Consider the following 15,143-nt stretch of genomic DNA (forward strand, 5'->3'; position numbering starts at 1 on the left):
CCTGGCCCAACACTTAGGACCCGTTTGGATACCACCAAATAAGTTACTTTTTCTACTTACAGCACTAGATAAGTAATTTTGTTTTATGATAAATTATAAGTAGTTTTTATTTATTTATTTAAAGTTAATCACTTGCAGTATAATAAGTAGAAATCAAAATAAGCTACTTAAGGCATAAGTAGCTTAAGGTCTAATGCTGGAACCAGTATGACCAAGAATAGCAGGACTCCGCATCTAAAAATTGATAAAATCCTCATTTCCCACTTGGATGTTCCTAATTTATCCATTGAATGCACAGAGAATTGGAGATGGTCTACATTAAAGATATATTTGTTGGCTGACTACATATCATATGAAATCAGGCCAGGTCAGGTCAAGCTAAAATGACTTGAGCCGAGGCAACGTCAAATTGATTAGGCAATGCATGCAAGGTCCATCCATGGTCAGCCCACAGCCCAGGCTAATACGTCCAATCCTGGTCCAATGACAGATTGGTCTCGTCGAGCTGTGCAGGTCACCAGGCCCACTGCCACCCTTAACCCCATCATGTGGGCTGTTCCTATAATGAATGGTTAGAAAAGGACAAACAACAACCTGTGTTGGCCCACCTGATAAATGAACCTTGAACTCAATGCCTTCTAAAATAAATGCCGAATAAAAAAAAAAAAAACACACACACACACACACACACACACAACTGAAATCAAGCAAGCATTCTTCCCACAACAAGAAACCATGGTTCCTTTAGTACAAGAGTTTAGATAGTGCACAAAATCAATGTCTCATTCAATAATACAATCGATGCATTCGTTTAAAACAAAACTGAAGAAGTGAAAATTTTGAGATAATAGAACTAAAACTATTGGATGTAATTAGTATCTCAGGATTGTTTTTACCTGAAAAATACTTCGAACATAATGCATGTTATGATTTTAAACGTCATAAAATAAAATAGCAGTAAAACAGAAGGAAATGATTGTCCATCTTTGTTTGTATCACTGGTAGAATGTAAATATTCCTGATCTGATCCATTATGTAAAGTCCAAATGCTAGTTCGGTTCCTATTACTTAACCGCATATGCGATTTTCATGGGTCGGCCATTCAATTCTACCTGGTTTTTCTTCATGGCTTCCTCTAGTGATTCGTCATCTTCAAAGTCTATGTGCCCAAAACCACGAAATGTCCCCGTCTTCTTATCCACAGCGAATCTTATGGAAGTGATCTTGCTTTCTTTGAAACAGTCTCTTATGTCATCTTCTGTAACATCCCATGAGAGGTTGCCAATGTATGCAGACAAGCATCCATCTGCCTTCTTGGGTTCATCGAGAAACTCACTCTTTCTCTTCCTTTCAGGATCTAGGCGGCATTGCTCAATTTTCACGAACCTATTTCCCCTGGTGCACAAAAGAACACCAGTAAACATGGGGTTGAGACCATAAACACAATAAATGCTATTCCGATTGAGAGATTGAAAAGGCGAATTGCAGCATGGATGAGATCCATGACAACATGATGTGGGGCAAAACGTGAATGTCCCCATCCTCTCAGGCCAATGCCCGTTGTGTGGGGCCACAATATTACAAGGGAAGTGGACAGTCTCAGAGAGAACGACCAACAGCCTACATTCAATGTACACCTGCGGCCCACCTCATGAGTGGACCAGTACAGATTCAGTTGAGCCCCACCTGGTACAGAGCTCAGATCTCATAAGCATCTGCTGGCACATCTGCTGAAATTCACCTCTTCATTCTTTCTTTGCATGAACAGCTCTAGCATTTCTCTACCTTTAGAATGTGGGTATTAGGAATCCAAGTAGCTTGGAGAAATGGCTCACATTTTTGTACCGTCAAGTTCGAGAGCATTTGTTGCCATTTCTTCAGTCTGCCGTACAATAAATACAACATCAATTAGCTTCAAGATTCAATCAATTCAATTCAAATTTCTGGAGACCTTCAGAAAATGCAAGAGTCTCTATTCCAGATTTGGAACCACCTGAGATCAGTCTATAGGAACAAAATAAACGAGGGACCATTTGGACTGACAGCAGATCAAATAAATGCTGATACAATTTCATTTTTCAAAACCCTACATCCATCTTTGCAACCAAGGCAAGCATTTTGGGTGCCAAATCAAGACCGTTGGAATTCTACCGACATAGAATTTCAAATACTTCATTTGAGTCAATAACTTTTTAGGTTCCGATCCTAACCCTAATAAACAGATACCTAAAGTATATGAACAAACAAGCAGGAAACAGTACGAGACTCCTCCATGTTCTATAAACAGTCAATGCCTATTACATAGCAAGATGCCATATAGCCATGGTGTGCCATAACGGCCTTTATGGCCACTAAAGGCCATTACATAACACGTTACGTGGTCTTAACGGCTGTAACAGCCATTACGGAAAAAATGACCCGTGATGGCCGTTACAGCCCCATGACGGCTGTTACAGGGTCGATACAAGTTTTTTGGATTTTTTTTCCAATTTTTTTTTTAAAAGGGACCATAACGGCTGTTATGGGTGCTGTAACGGCCATTACAGCCTATATCGTAAAGGTAACGATGGTGGCCATTACGGCCACCATTTCCGTTATGGAATACCTTGCATATAGCAAAACAAGGTACAGGACGTTCGTGTTTAATTCAGTCTCGGTCATTAAAAGGACATCAGAAATTCGGCCAGAAAAACTGAAACACAAAATTCAGAGAATGAAAAGACAGGGTTTAATATGGTTCCCGACTCAACGAAACAGAGTGAAAAAAGTAAAAGTAAAACAGCAATATGTGCATATATGTGTATATATTACATTTTTAAAAAGGATACATTACATATAACTAAGGTTAAAATAGAAATCATTTATTAAAATCACTAGAATGTTTACATATAAATAAGGTTAAAATAGAAAACATTAAATAAAATCACAAAGTGTTTATATACTTGAGAAATGGTGTGATAGGTAATCGAATAATCGGTTAATACTATTCTTTCCTCCCTTAAATCTTTCCTTTTCAAGTAGTCTCCTTGAAAAAAATATCCTCTACTAAAATTTCCCACTTCCTACTCAATTCTATCAATGGGCAGTAAGCCAACAACCACCAAACCCTACATGACAACATTGGCTGCATGAATCCTGTTCCCTCATTCTATTCTGTCACAGACCAAATCCTCAATTGAACTATAGGTCACCAAGCCTTTTCTTACTACCTCCACCCACATCCTTTTGGACCTTCCCCTTACCCTTTTAGAGTCTTCAACTTGGACCAACTCACTTCTAAACAATGCAGTTGTTGGTCTCTATTAAACATGACCAAACTATCCAAATCTTAACCCAAGGACTGGTCCCAAGAATTAGGTTCAATGGGAAAAATAAGTTTTCATGTGATTCCTAGTTGAAATGCATTATAAATTTGAGGAAAATTCACTTCTTTAGGTCCATCTCTATGATATAAGTAAGGTTATTCTCTATAATGTATTAAGGTTGGGTTCAACCCATAATGAGCTTATAACCTATAAGGTGGGATGATAGTTGTTACAGAGACACCCTTGATGAACTCACCTATATGAGCATGTAAGTGGGGCCACTTCCTATGAGAATTGGGCTGATTTTCTAAAGCACTCCTGAAACCAGGGTATTGGACATGGCTACAAAGTGCAACTCTTAACACCCACTAAGTTCTTAACTCTTGTGTGTGGTCTCGTGTATAGTCTAACACTAAAAAAAAATCCGTTCAAGACCTAGTTCATTATTTTCTTGTAGTCCAAACACATTTCGTAGTCCAAACACATTTCACCAAGTGGGGTTTAAGACTATTAGTCACCTTCATTTATGCACAGTAGTGCTTCATTATGCTTAGGTTTTTATTTTATTTTATTTATTTGAAATAAGTAAGGGATTGGGAAAATATTTCAAACAAAAAGAAAAGGAAAAAACCTTTTTTTTTTCTTTTTTTTTTAAAGTCGTCTTGTAGTGCTTGTGTCCTGTCTCTCTCTTTTTTCTTTTTTTTTTCTTTTTTTCTTTTTTTGCAAAAAGCAGTCTCATATTAAAAAGATGGAAAGAAAAATGAACTTATATAAGATCTCTCCCCATAGCCTTTGTGTGAATGTACTAAGCTATGCTTAAGCCCGTATGCGTGCACAACCCTGGCCCGATGGGGAAAATTGGCCTAGAAACTTTTAACTGGGTGTGATCTAAACCCTTTATAGTGGTCTTGAGAGGCTTGGTTTTGTTCCTTTTTACATTTAACTTTTTTCTTATTCAATTTGTTTTAACTAATATTATTTTGAATTCAAAATTCAAGCTTTTAACTATCTTGAATGTGAGCTAACGTTTCTAGCTGTTTGTTCTTGTGTGTTGATGAGGCCCATTCAATGTTTTAAATATCGACGATATCAGCCGATATATCTTGTATCCCACTTGTGTGATACGAAACTTACAAGTAGTGCGATATATCTCACTTGTTCGATCTGGTGAGCATGATCGATTTTCGATCTTTTTTTCCATAAATCATGTTAAATCAGTGTTAATTCTTACAAATCCATGGTTTTTCATGTTTTGCATGAAAAATCATAGAATGGGAGCTTCAATTTCGAGATTTGGAGGAGTTGGGCTGAGTTGCAGAAAAAAATTTTAAAAATCAAAATTTCCTACTTTCTTTGCAATCCTTGTGTCCAAACATAAAATCAAACATGTATATAACCCAATCTAGTGATTCTTCTTTTGCTTTTGAATGTATCGTTTGTGTTTCCACATGTCTTCTTACATTTATAAATTATATGAATACATTTTGAATATACTTGCATCAATTCAGTTAGACAATGCATTGATTAGGACCCCACGCAAAGAAAACCCATTATGTGCACTTATTTTTTGTAATGTTTTGAATTATAAATGTGTGTTGATGTCTTTTTTAACAATCATTAAAGTTTCATTGAAAATTCGACCAATTTCCCCATGTTTCCAACAACAATGATACATTACGCAATACAATCGATATATCCCATGCGATAATCGATATGTATCCGTATCCCAAGGGTACGATACGTAACGCGATACCGATATTTCGAACACTGGGCCCATTAATCCAGACCGTTTCCACTATGAGAAATGTGTCTCGCATAAGGCCTGACCCATCACTTGCATCCAACAATGGTTAGAAATGGATGACTGTTTCCACACCTCTCTTTCAAAATGGTCCCTCCAAGTCTATAAAAGAAGGTCATGGCCTAAGTCTTAACAACACGAAACTTATGAACCAAAAAAATCTCTCTACTTTTCGCTTTCTTTTTCTTCTTGTATTGGACATATAAGGGAGCATTTTCTTAGTGTTGGGGTTGGGTTGTTTTATGGCTTGTGCACACCAAAGATAGCCATACCAGGTGTTGTCTCCCGGAGACGGTGTGTTCAAGAACCTACAGCATTGGTCCAATGAACCGAGGGGCACAAACTATCTCAAAGATATCGATTGGTTCTGCGCCTCGTCCTAAGTAAAAAAATTTGAAGCCTTACAATATAGTAATCGTCTCAACAAGAATGAGGATCATATTCTCTGTTTTTTTTTTTTTTTTTGTTTATTCGAGTTTATTTCCCGCGTTTATTCCAACAGTGTAATCCTACAGTAACTAGAAACTCACTAGTCTCTCCACTAGTGGTCCTCATATTTGAGATCAATCATACCCGTGGTTTAGATCACTAAACCATGAGTCCCACCATACAAACTAAAATCATACAATGATATGGATAATAATATGGACATGGTTACAAGAACATGGCATAACTTTTTCTTCTTTTTTTTTTTTTTTGAAAGATGAAGCAAACTTATTGAGACCAAAGCCAAAAAGGAAACAAAAATAAGAAACAAAGAAAATGGAAAGAACTATACAAACCACCCCAAACAACTCCCAGGAACCATATACAAGAAAGGAGAAGAAAAAACGCCCAAAAAAAAAAACCTCAACAAAAGCACTCGGAAATCGGGCAGGCCAACCCAAAAGACTAAGTAGACCACTCGACAATACTAGAATAAGCCCTCCTTAGAAAACCCACTCAACATGGCATAACTCTTTGTTGCTCAAAATTCAGGATATTACTTGTAAGACCTCATCTACTCTGTACATTTTCTACGCCTATGTGCACGATGATCAACACCCTTGGCAAGACCTGGATTAGTCGTGCATAGTGTGCACCCAAGTGACCAAAACATTGAGACCCTAAAACCATGTCATATCGACCGCCCCGTCACCGCAGTCGTGGAGGTAGCAACCGCGTGTCTGTGCGGCGCTCCGTTGGTGAGATACGCCATGAAGAGTCATTTGTGCATCATGTGCGCTTGACACCATGCATTCCATTTCACACATGTGTGCAACACATGCTTTCCACACATGCACTATACCACACATGGGTAAGAGAATCTCCACCCATGTGTGTGATAACATCACTACCCCTTACCACCCCTCTTTCATGTGACGTAAAGTCAACACTCATCTTTTCCATTTCCATACCTCTACTCTCATCTTCCCATACCCCACCATACCTATGGAATCTACAACCATGCCTCATTATCTTTCCTAAGTGTGGATTACCTCCTCTAATCATGGATTAGCCCTTAATCTTAGCCTAACCTCAACCATGGTCATTTTTCTACCCTTAACCCAGCCATAGCCCCATCCCTTGGTTAATTCTCTATAAAAATCCAACTCTTAGTCATTTTTTTCATCCATTGCAACACTAAGAGAGAGAGAGAGGGTGGAGTGATCTTGGTGGGCCATCAACCCCATCCCTTCCACCATCAACTTCATCCATCCATCTTGATCATCAAGGTGAGTACACCCCCTACCTGAATTATAAAAATAAAATTAAAAAATTAAAAGAGAGAGAGAGAGTACACCCCCCTCACCCTTCCTCCTATTTGTTTCCTTGCTTTCTTCCATTTAGTGTAGCCATGGGATCCAGTGATGTGAGCCTCACTTTAAGAATTTTCTACCATCCGAACCATTCATCATGTCTAATAGGCTGCATGAGAGGGAAAATGCAAAAATCAACATGAAATCATGGTTGAGGTTGGGCTAAGATTAAGAGCTAATCCATGATTAGATGAGAGGTATGGTGGGGTATGGGAAGAGGGAGAGTAGAGGTATGGAAATGGAAAAGGTGAGTGTTGACTTTATGTCACATGGAAGAGGGGTGGTAAGAGGTAGTGATGTCATCACACACATGGGTAGAGATTTTCTCACCCATGTGTGATATAGTGGATGTGTGGAAAGCATGTGTTGCACACGTGTGAAATGGAATGCACGCTACCATGCGCACGTGATACACAAATGACTCTTCGTGGCGTATCTCACCAACGAAGCATCGCATAAGCACGCAAGTGGTACCTCCATGACCGTGGCAACGGGGCAATCGATATGATATGGGTCTTGGTGTCTCAAGGTTCTGGTCACTTGGGTGCGGACTATGCACAACCAATCTAGGTCTCGCCAAGGGCGTCGATCATCGTGCACATAGGCATAGAAAATGTACGGAATGAACGTGGTCTTATATTGCTACTGCTAGATATCTTATTTGAAACATGTTATTTAAATTTAATTCTATGATTCTTACCTAAATCATTATGATCATGATCACCATCCCAACTAATTGGGGTTGTCCACACAAATCACGTGCTGCTATTCCGCCCTATTAAGAACAATATCCTCAATCAAATCTTTTCCTATTACCTCCACCCACGTCCTTTTGGGCCTTCCCCCTACCTTTTTATAGCCTTCAACTTGAATTAACCCACCCTTACCTGGTGCAGTTCTTAGTCTCCGATACACATGGAAAACCATTTAAAGCCTACTTACCCTGATAACCTACTGTTCCAAAAATCGGCTATATTATCGATACTATCAGTATTGCTAGGTCAGCAATGGACTGAAACTCCTAGCATTTTATAATTTTCCAAATATCGCCAACATTTTCGATAATATCAACGATATTTGGCAATATTATCGATAGCAACGATATTTTAAGAAGAATCCTTTATGAAAGCTCCCTAGTATTGGCGATGCGTTTGATAATATCCCTCGTACCAGCGATAATATCCCTAGTACTAGGGAAACATCCATAAATAGGTGAAAATCAACAGAAATTTGAGAAGAAAAAATATATTTTTTTTAAACTTCATTTTTGAGAGACTTTTCTTTGGAATTTTGTTCCATTAGTGATTTTGATCACTCCTGATTTTTATAAAATCAAAGTTTTGATTTGGGGGAGAAATCTCAACTCAAAGTGGAGACAAGCCGAAAAAGGTGAGGAATTCATAGAAACTTCATTTTATTTTTCTCCAAATGTGAGCATGGATTGTGATGGAAATCTATGTCTATGCATTGACATGGATCTGTAGTGAAAAAATCAACATTCAAGAGGAAAATGGAGAAATCCAAATTTCTCATTTTTTATTGGAAAACAAGTGTTCTTCACTATTAATTAATATGGAAATTTTATATATTGACGAGTGTTGACCAATCTATTGATTTGTTGTAAATTTCTTTTTCTTTTTTTTTTCTTGTACTAATTCTTTTGACAAAACATGGTTTAGTCCAAATGTGAGCATGGATTGCAATGGAAATCTATGTCTACGCATAGACATGGATTTGTATTGAAAAAAAATCAACGTTAAAGAGGAAAATGGAGAAATCCTAATTTCTCCTTTTTTATTGGTAAACAAGTGTTCTTCGCTATTAATTAATGTGGAAATTTTATATATTGATGAGTGTTGACCAATCTATTGATTTGTTGTAAATTTCATATTTTTTTCTCGTACTATTTCTTTTGACAAAACATGGTTTAGCCCTTATAATATAAAACTTTTTTTGTTTTTTTTCTTCCTCTTTTTTTTTTTTTTTTACAATATTTTGATTCCTAAATGTGTAAACATGTGTCTTTTAACACCTCTTGAAGTTTCACTTAAAATTTCTACATTTTTCCCTATGTTTTCCCAATGTTTCTCTCAAACCGCAATATTTTTCGGATATCAATACATGTTTCATATCCCCAGTTATCAAAACATGTAAAGTTATTGATACTCTGAACACTACCTATTGGGGCTTCTCCTATGCTCTCTCGAATGTGTTTATTTCAAATTGTATCCTTTCTCGTCTTGCCGCTTATCCACTTCAACATCCTCCTTTCAACTACACACTTTCTCATTGGACCTGTTTTTTTTTTTATTTCCGGTTAGCCACCCCCACTGTTAGTTCACACTTCACTGTTAGTTCACACTTCACTGTTAGCCACCCCCACTAGGGAATTGATACCAAGACCTCAGTGTTGAAATGGGGTATCTTTCACGCAGTATACCACTTGAGCTATGGATCAACGTGTCATTTGACCTGCTTTATCTTTAGTTTCATTAAACAATGTATTGCTTTTTAATTTATAGCGTTCTTAGTTTAATAGATGTGTCTAACATTCTTTTTCTTTTTTCTTTTTCTTTTTTTCTGTTTTTTTCTTTTTTTGAAATGTATGCGTCTAACATTCTTTATAAATACTTTTTAGTTATTTTGGTCCCTTAGGTTGTTTCTTCTTCTTTGTTTTAATGGATGCTGCTCATCATCCAGTCTATATTTAGTTGTGTTCTGCTTTTCTTTCATTAAAATTTAAGCTACCCCTCAAAAGAATTCTTTATAAATATACTCTAATCAGAAACAAGGAAACTTGATGACCTACAGCACAAGTTGAAGGCTCTAGGCGGGCAAGGGGAAAGCCCAAAAGGATGTGGATGGAGGTATTAAGAAAAGACTTGATGACCTATGGTCAAACTGAAGTTATGGGCCTTGATAGAGTAGAATGGCAAAAAAAGGATTCATGTAGCCAACCCCAATTAGTTGGGATAAGGCTTAGATGATGATGATGATGATTCTCTTCTAGAAGATGTTTTTCTCAATTTCAAAAACTATAGACTTCCAATGCATTCTATAGATTATTTAATTGTGTTAAAAGAAGATTGATCCTTCACAAATAGGGGTACATGGCTTCAACATTTTTTTGCAGAGAAGGTACTATTTCTGCAATAATTTTCCAACAAATTGAGTTAACATATTAGGAGATGGATCTCCTCAGCATCTTTCGATGCTGACCTATAGTTGCATAAAGGGTTGAAGCAAAGTGGCAGCAATTTCAGGTGCAAGTGCGAGGATGCGTCTGTTTCAAAATGCTATCAGGTATTAAAGACCAGGAAGTGGGAGCTCGACCTAGTTAGAAGTCCTGCAACTGAGCACTGACCCCAAATAGCCGAGATAATGATACAATGATGACGACCTCCTTGGCATCTTTCTCCTTCTTCAATAGATCCACATTTGGGTCTATAAGAGTTATAGGAGTCTTCATCAAGAGGTCCTATCTCCAATCCCATACCTACACAAGACCCCTGGCTGAATGTCAAGGTGCTGATTATGCATCATTGATTAAAACTGAAAATTGGGGGATGTACAAAACAATGGTCCAAGGATCATTGGCATGGACTGGTAGGAAGCAAAAAAGGCCACAAAACCAACCTCTGTGGGTTTTGATATTGATGCGGCAAGACAGTTAAAACTTCACAATTAGGCATCTAGTTTTTGGGCAGTAGTGATTCTTGGGTATCTACACAGCGATAGCTTCTTTTCAGCAAATTTGCTTCCAGGAAATAATACAGCATTATTATCAGGGCTTAGTTTTGTCAATGGGATTAGGGATACAGTTATCTTTTTGCTAATTTAGTTCTTGTTGTGGGATTGCAATTGGGTTTAACTGTTTAAGCCAGATGATTCTGGATTCCGTTAGAGTTACTTTTCCTTAGTAAATGTCAATTTCAAAGTATGTTGGTTTCCTCATTGTTTTAAGGATTTTCCAATCGTTAGTGTCAGTTAGCTATGTCTAAAAAAAAAAAAGAGTTAGCGTTAGTTCGCTGTAAGTACCATTGAGCTTCCAATTTGGACAAGGACAGTTAGGGTCTGTTTAGATTGGTGGCATCCAAAAAGTAACCATGGAAAAGAAAAGTGTTTTTTGCCAATTGTGCTGATAAATTAACTTGTGGTAGGTTGTTTTTCCCATCCACGGTTTTCCTCAAAAAAGGGCATTTTCCTTTTCCTCGAAAAAAAAAAAAAACAACAACAACAACCTTGATCATTCACATTTCCACACTTTTTGGCCATTGACCATTTCACGTTCGCCTAGAAATCAAGGGGAAAAAAACACAAACAACCTTTTAGGATTCTTTTCGACATATTTGCCTATCCACAATTTTCCTTGGATGTGATGATTTCCTTTCCAAATCTACTTTTTGAATTCCACCAATCCAAACAGGCCCTTAGAGGAGTCCATAGATAGTTGTTCTGGGTCCAATACAATTCAAATGGCTTTTTCCTTTCTTTTCATTCTCTGACAATCGTCCTAGTGGAGAGATTTCAGCTGCACTGACCACAAGAAGGAAAATTTTCGAAGCTTCTTAATGTTCTTCACCGACATCTTCCTTGCCCTAACACGGGTAACTTTATTCTTTGTTTTTGGCATGATGTGCCATAAACACTGTTAGGGGCCGTAAAGGTTGTTGTGTAAAGGTAACAGTGGCAAACCTTACATGTGACAGGGTCATAACTGCCATAATAGCCATTATGACCCATAACTGCCGTTATAGCCTCCGTAACAGCCTGTTATGCCCCTAGTAAAAGCCGTAACAGCCCTTTAACAGTCTGTTACAGGTAGAGCTAGGCACGGGATGACTCGACTTAGCAAGCTCAACTCGTCCGACTTGTTCAAACCTAACTTGATCCAAACCAAGTGGGTGAGTTGATCCGAACCGAGTAGACTTTGTCCAATCCGAACTCAAATTGAGTCGAGTTCGGGTCACCTGGTAACTCAACTTGACTCTACCCGAAGTCCAACTCGATACGAAACTCGACTCTTACATAATAATAATAATAATAATAATAATAATAATAATAATAATAATAAAACCCAGATTTGACGTTTCAGATCTGAGATGCCGTGTAGCTGATGGAGAGGCTGCAATTTTGGCAAGTGCACCTAGGTTTTAAGTTGTGATTTCAGCCTGTGGATATCTGCTGCACCCAACCCAACTCGGTGCTGACCCGACCCAACTCGGTACTTGTGATTAGTGCATGCTAGACTCGGACTTGGATCGGGTCAGGCATGCTGGACTCGGGGATCGAGTCGGGTCAGCCCCAACTCGGTCCGAATTGACTCAATGCACAGATCTAGTCATGGGGCAGATACAAGTTTTTTCGGATTTTTTTTTTTCCAATAAAAAAGAGACCTTAAGGGCCATTACGGCCTGTATAGTAAAGGCAACAGTAGTAGCTGTTACTGTTACTGTTACCGTTATTGAATACCTTGGTTTTTAGAGCTACCTCAGTTTAGCAGTAATCTTATGAGCTACTCTTTCAATTAACAAGGCACATTTCAACATTGATTTCTCAGGTTCAATACCAGCGTTACCTATCAAAAAAGACGAAATCTGAGTCGAGTCGACTCTACTGAGTCAAGTTGAATTTTTTCGAGTCTCCAGACAGTGCCTACTAGGATTTAGGGTTTAGGGTTTTGCACAACCTAATCAAAAGAGTAATTTCTAAGCTTGAATAGAGACTACAGAGACTATATATGTAGAAAGAGATAGAGGAGAAGCAAAAGGTGTACCGCAAAGGTGAGGAATGCGAGGCCTCGGAAGTTTCCAGAATCAGGGAATCTTGAGAGCTGGAGCTGAGAGATGGAGCCCATGTCTTTGAACAGTTCCCGAATATCTTCTTCCGTAGTGGTGTATGGCATCCCGCTCAGCACCACCTTGTGGGTTTCGTAGCTGGTGGCGTTGGCGTATTGCTTTGGCTGTCGCTCCTCCTCTTCTTCTCTTTCTGCTGCAGGTAAAGTCGATTCGTTGTAGTAGTTGGATTCGTTGTCGTTGTGGCGTTCTTCCGCCGCGGCGGACGGTAGCAGCTGGCCCCATTTATCCTTTCTGGGCTTCTTCTTCTTCTTCTTCCTCTTCTCATCTTCGCTCGTGATCGTCACGTCTTCTTTTGAGTGAGAGGGAGAGAGTGTCTGGGTTTCGTAGCTGGTGGTGTTGGCGAATCGCTTTTGCTGTCGCTCCTCCTCTTCTTCTGTTTCTGCTGCAGGTGTTTTCGATTCGTTGTCGTTGTTGTCGTCGTTGTAGCGTTCTTCCGCCGCGGCGCACGGTAGCGGTTGGCCCCATTTATCCTTTCTGGGCTTCTTCTTCTTATTCTTCTTCCGCTTCTCGTCTTCGCTCGTCATCGTCTCGTCGGCTTTTGAGCGAGGAGGAAGTGCGTGTCCTTTAAAGGCGAAGAGCCCTGACTAGAGGTCACACGTGAAAGATTAAAACACGTGTGCAAGATGTGAAAGATTAGAACACGCGTGCAAGAGAATAGGACGCGGATTGGATAGTGACGAGGTCAGTAGCCAAACCGCTACTGAAGTGATGTCACCAAGCCCTGTGGACCCTACCATGATGCACGTATTGTATCCATGCCGTCCAACCATTTGTAGAGATCATTTTATGGCATGAAAAAAAGAATAAGATAGATTTAAGGTGCAAGTGGACGACACCACAGAAAACCATGGGATCAGTCACACCCACCGTTGAAACATTTATAGGGCCACCATGATGTTTTTTTTTAGATCCAACCTATTAATAAGTTAACATAGAGATAGATGAAGTTAAAACCAATAATATCAGCTTGATCGAAAACTTCTGTGGCCCCTAAGAAGTTTTAAACGGTGGATGTCACTGTCCCCACTTTTTTCTATGGTGGGGTCCACTTGAACTTTAGATCTATCTCATTCTTTTCCTCATGCCATAAAACGATCTCTCCAAATGGATGGACGGTATGGATACAACACACGCATCATGGGGAGGTCTACAGAGTTTGGTGACGTCACTTCAATAGCGATTTGGCTACTGACCTTGTCAGTATCTAATGCGCGCCCAAGATAGTAGGCGTTGAAGGACGAGGATTGGGTAACACCGCGACCGTCTCTAACCAAAGAATGAATACGTATATGAGGGGCCACCTAGATATATGGGTTTTATGCACACCGTCCATTCATTTTTGCATCTGAGCCCAAAAAAAAGATAGATCCAAGGCTCAAGTGGACCACACAGTGGGATTAAACACCTACCATTGAAAACTTACGGGGTTATGGAAATTCAGAATCGAGCTGATATTTGTGTTTTCCCTTCGTCCAGGTCCACCTGACCTTACAGGTCGGATGGCAATTAACTATCGTGGTAGGCCCTAAAAAGATTTCAACGGTCACCCCGCTGCTTATGTGGTGTGCTGTAGCCATCGATCAGCTTCAGGTCGGATGGCGATTAACTATCGTGGTAGGCCCTAAAATGATATGGCAAAATGAATGGACTTTGTCACCGTGTCCATTCCTAGCTTTAGACGAGCGGTACCCAATCCTTGTGTGCCCTTACACAAAAATCAGGGATGATGATTGCATCCTACCATGATATATGCGTTTTATCCACGTTGTTGGTTCATTTTATTTTTATTTTTTGGCTCATTTTAGGGCATGAGATCACCTATGAGAGATGGATTTAGTACTACCCACGCCTGTACCTAGCTAGAAAAGGACAGGAGCCCAAGGAGCCTCCATGATGTATGAGTTTTATCCACTTGGTCCATTCATTTTGCCCTATCATTTTAAAGTATAAGTCCAAAAATGAGGCAAATCCAAGGCTCAAGTAGACTACTCCACAGGAAGTAATGGTGATAATGAAAACACACATCATCTTCATCCAAAACTTCCATGGCCCCTCGCAATGAATTACAATGATGATTTCCCTATATTGTTTGTTTCACCCAAATATCAAGGTAAAAATAATAATTTTATAATGTAAAAATGAGATCCACCCCCTCCATCACGCGTGCTACCATGTTTGAGGCCAAAAGATACGACCCTATTCAATACTCAGGTGGGCTAGACTATGGAAACAATAGAGACAAGAATTCTCACCATTAAAATCTTCCTAATTATGTGGGGTCCACCGTGGTATGTATATGCCCTTCCAATCCCCTCTTATGAATCAGGACATTCCAAGACTTGTGTGACCACATCATACAAACTTACTAGTTTGAGGTATG

At 39.1% G+C, this 15,143-nt stretch overlaps 1 protein-coding gene across 1 annotated transcript; it reads right to left on the reverse strand.

The window, feature by feature from the left end:
- Positions 1-698: 698 nt before the first annotated feature.
- LOC131249072 (phragmoplastin interacting protein 1-like) lies at positions 699-13,356 on the reverse strand. Its single transcript, XM_058249638.1, has 3 exons — positions 12,682-13,356; positions 1,836-1,882; positions 699-1,395 (listed from the first exon to the last, which is right to left on the reverse strand). The coding sequence occupies exons 1-3, from the start codon at positions 13,285-13,287 to the stop codon at positions 1,065-1,067; spliced, it is 984 nt and encodes a 327-aa protein (XP_058105621.1). The 5' UTR covers positions 13,288-13,356; the 3' UTR covers positions 699-1,064.
- Between the last annotated feature and the right edge of the window lie 1,787 nt (positions 13,357-15,143).

The sequence above is a fragment of the Magnolia sinica genome, chromosome 6 (assembly GCF_029962835.1).
Source record: "Magnolia sinica isolate HGM2019 chromosome 6, MsV1, whole genome shotgun sequence".
NCBI lineage: Eukaryota > Viridiplantae > Streptophyta > Magnoliopsida > Magnoliales > Magnoliaceae > Magnolia > Magnolia sinica.

Coding starts and splice junctions, on each gene's coding strand:
- LOC131249072 (XM_058249638.1), bottom strand. CDS start 13,287: ATGACGAGCGAAGACGAGAAGCGGAAGAAGAATAAGAAGAAGAAGCCC. Junction 1,883..12,681: donor TCGCATTCCTCACCTTTGCG/GTACACCTTTTG, acceptor ATTGTACGGCAG/ACTGAAGAAATGGCAACAAA. Junction 1,396..1,835: donor GAACTTGACGGTACAAAAAT/GTGAGCCATTTC, acceptor TTTGTGCACCAG/GGGAAATAGGTTCGTGAAAA.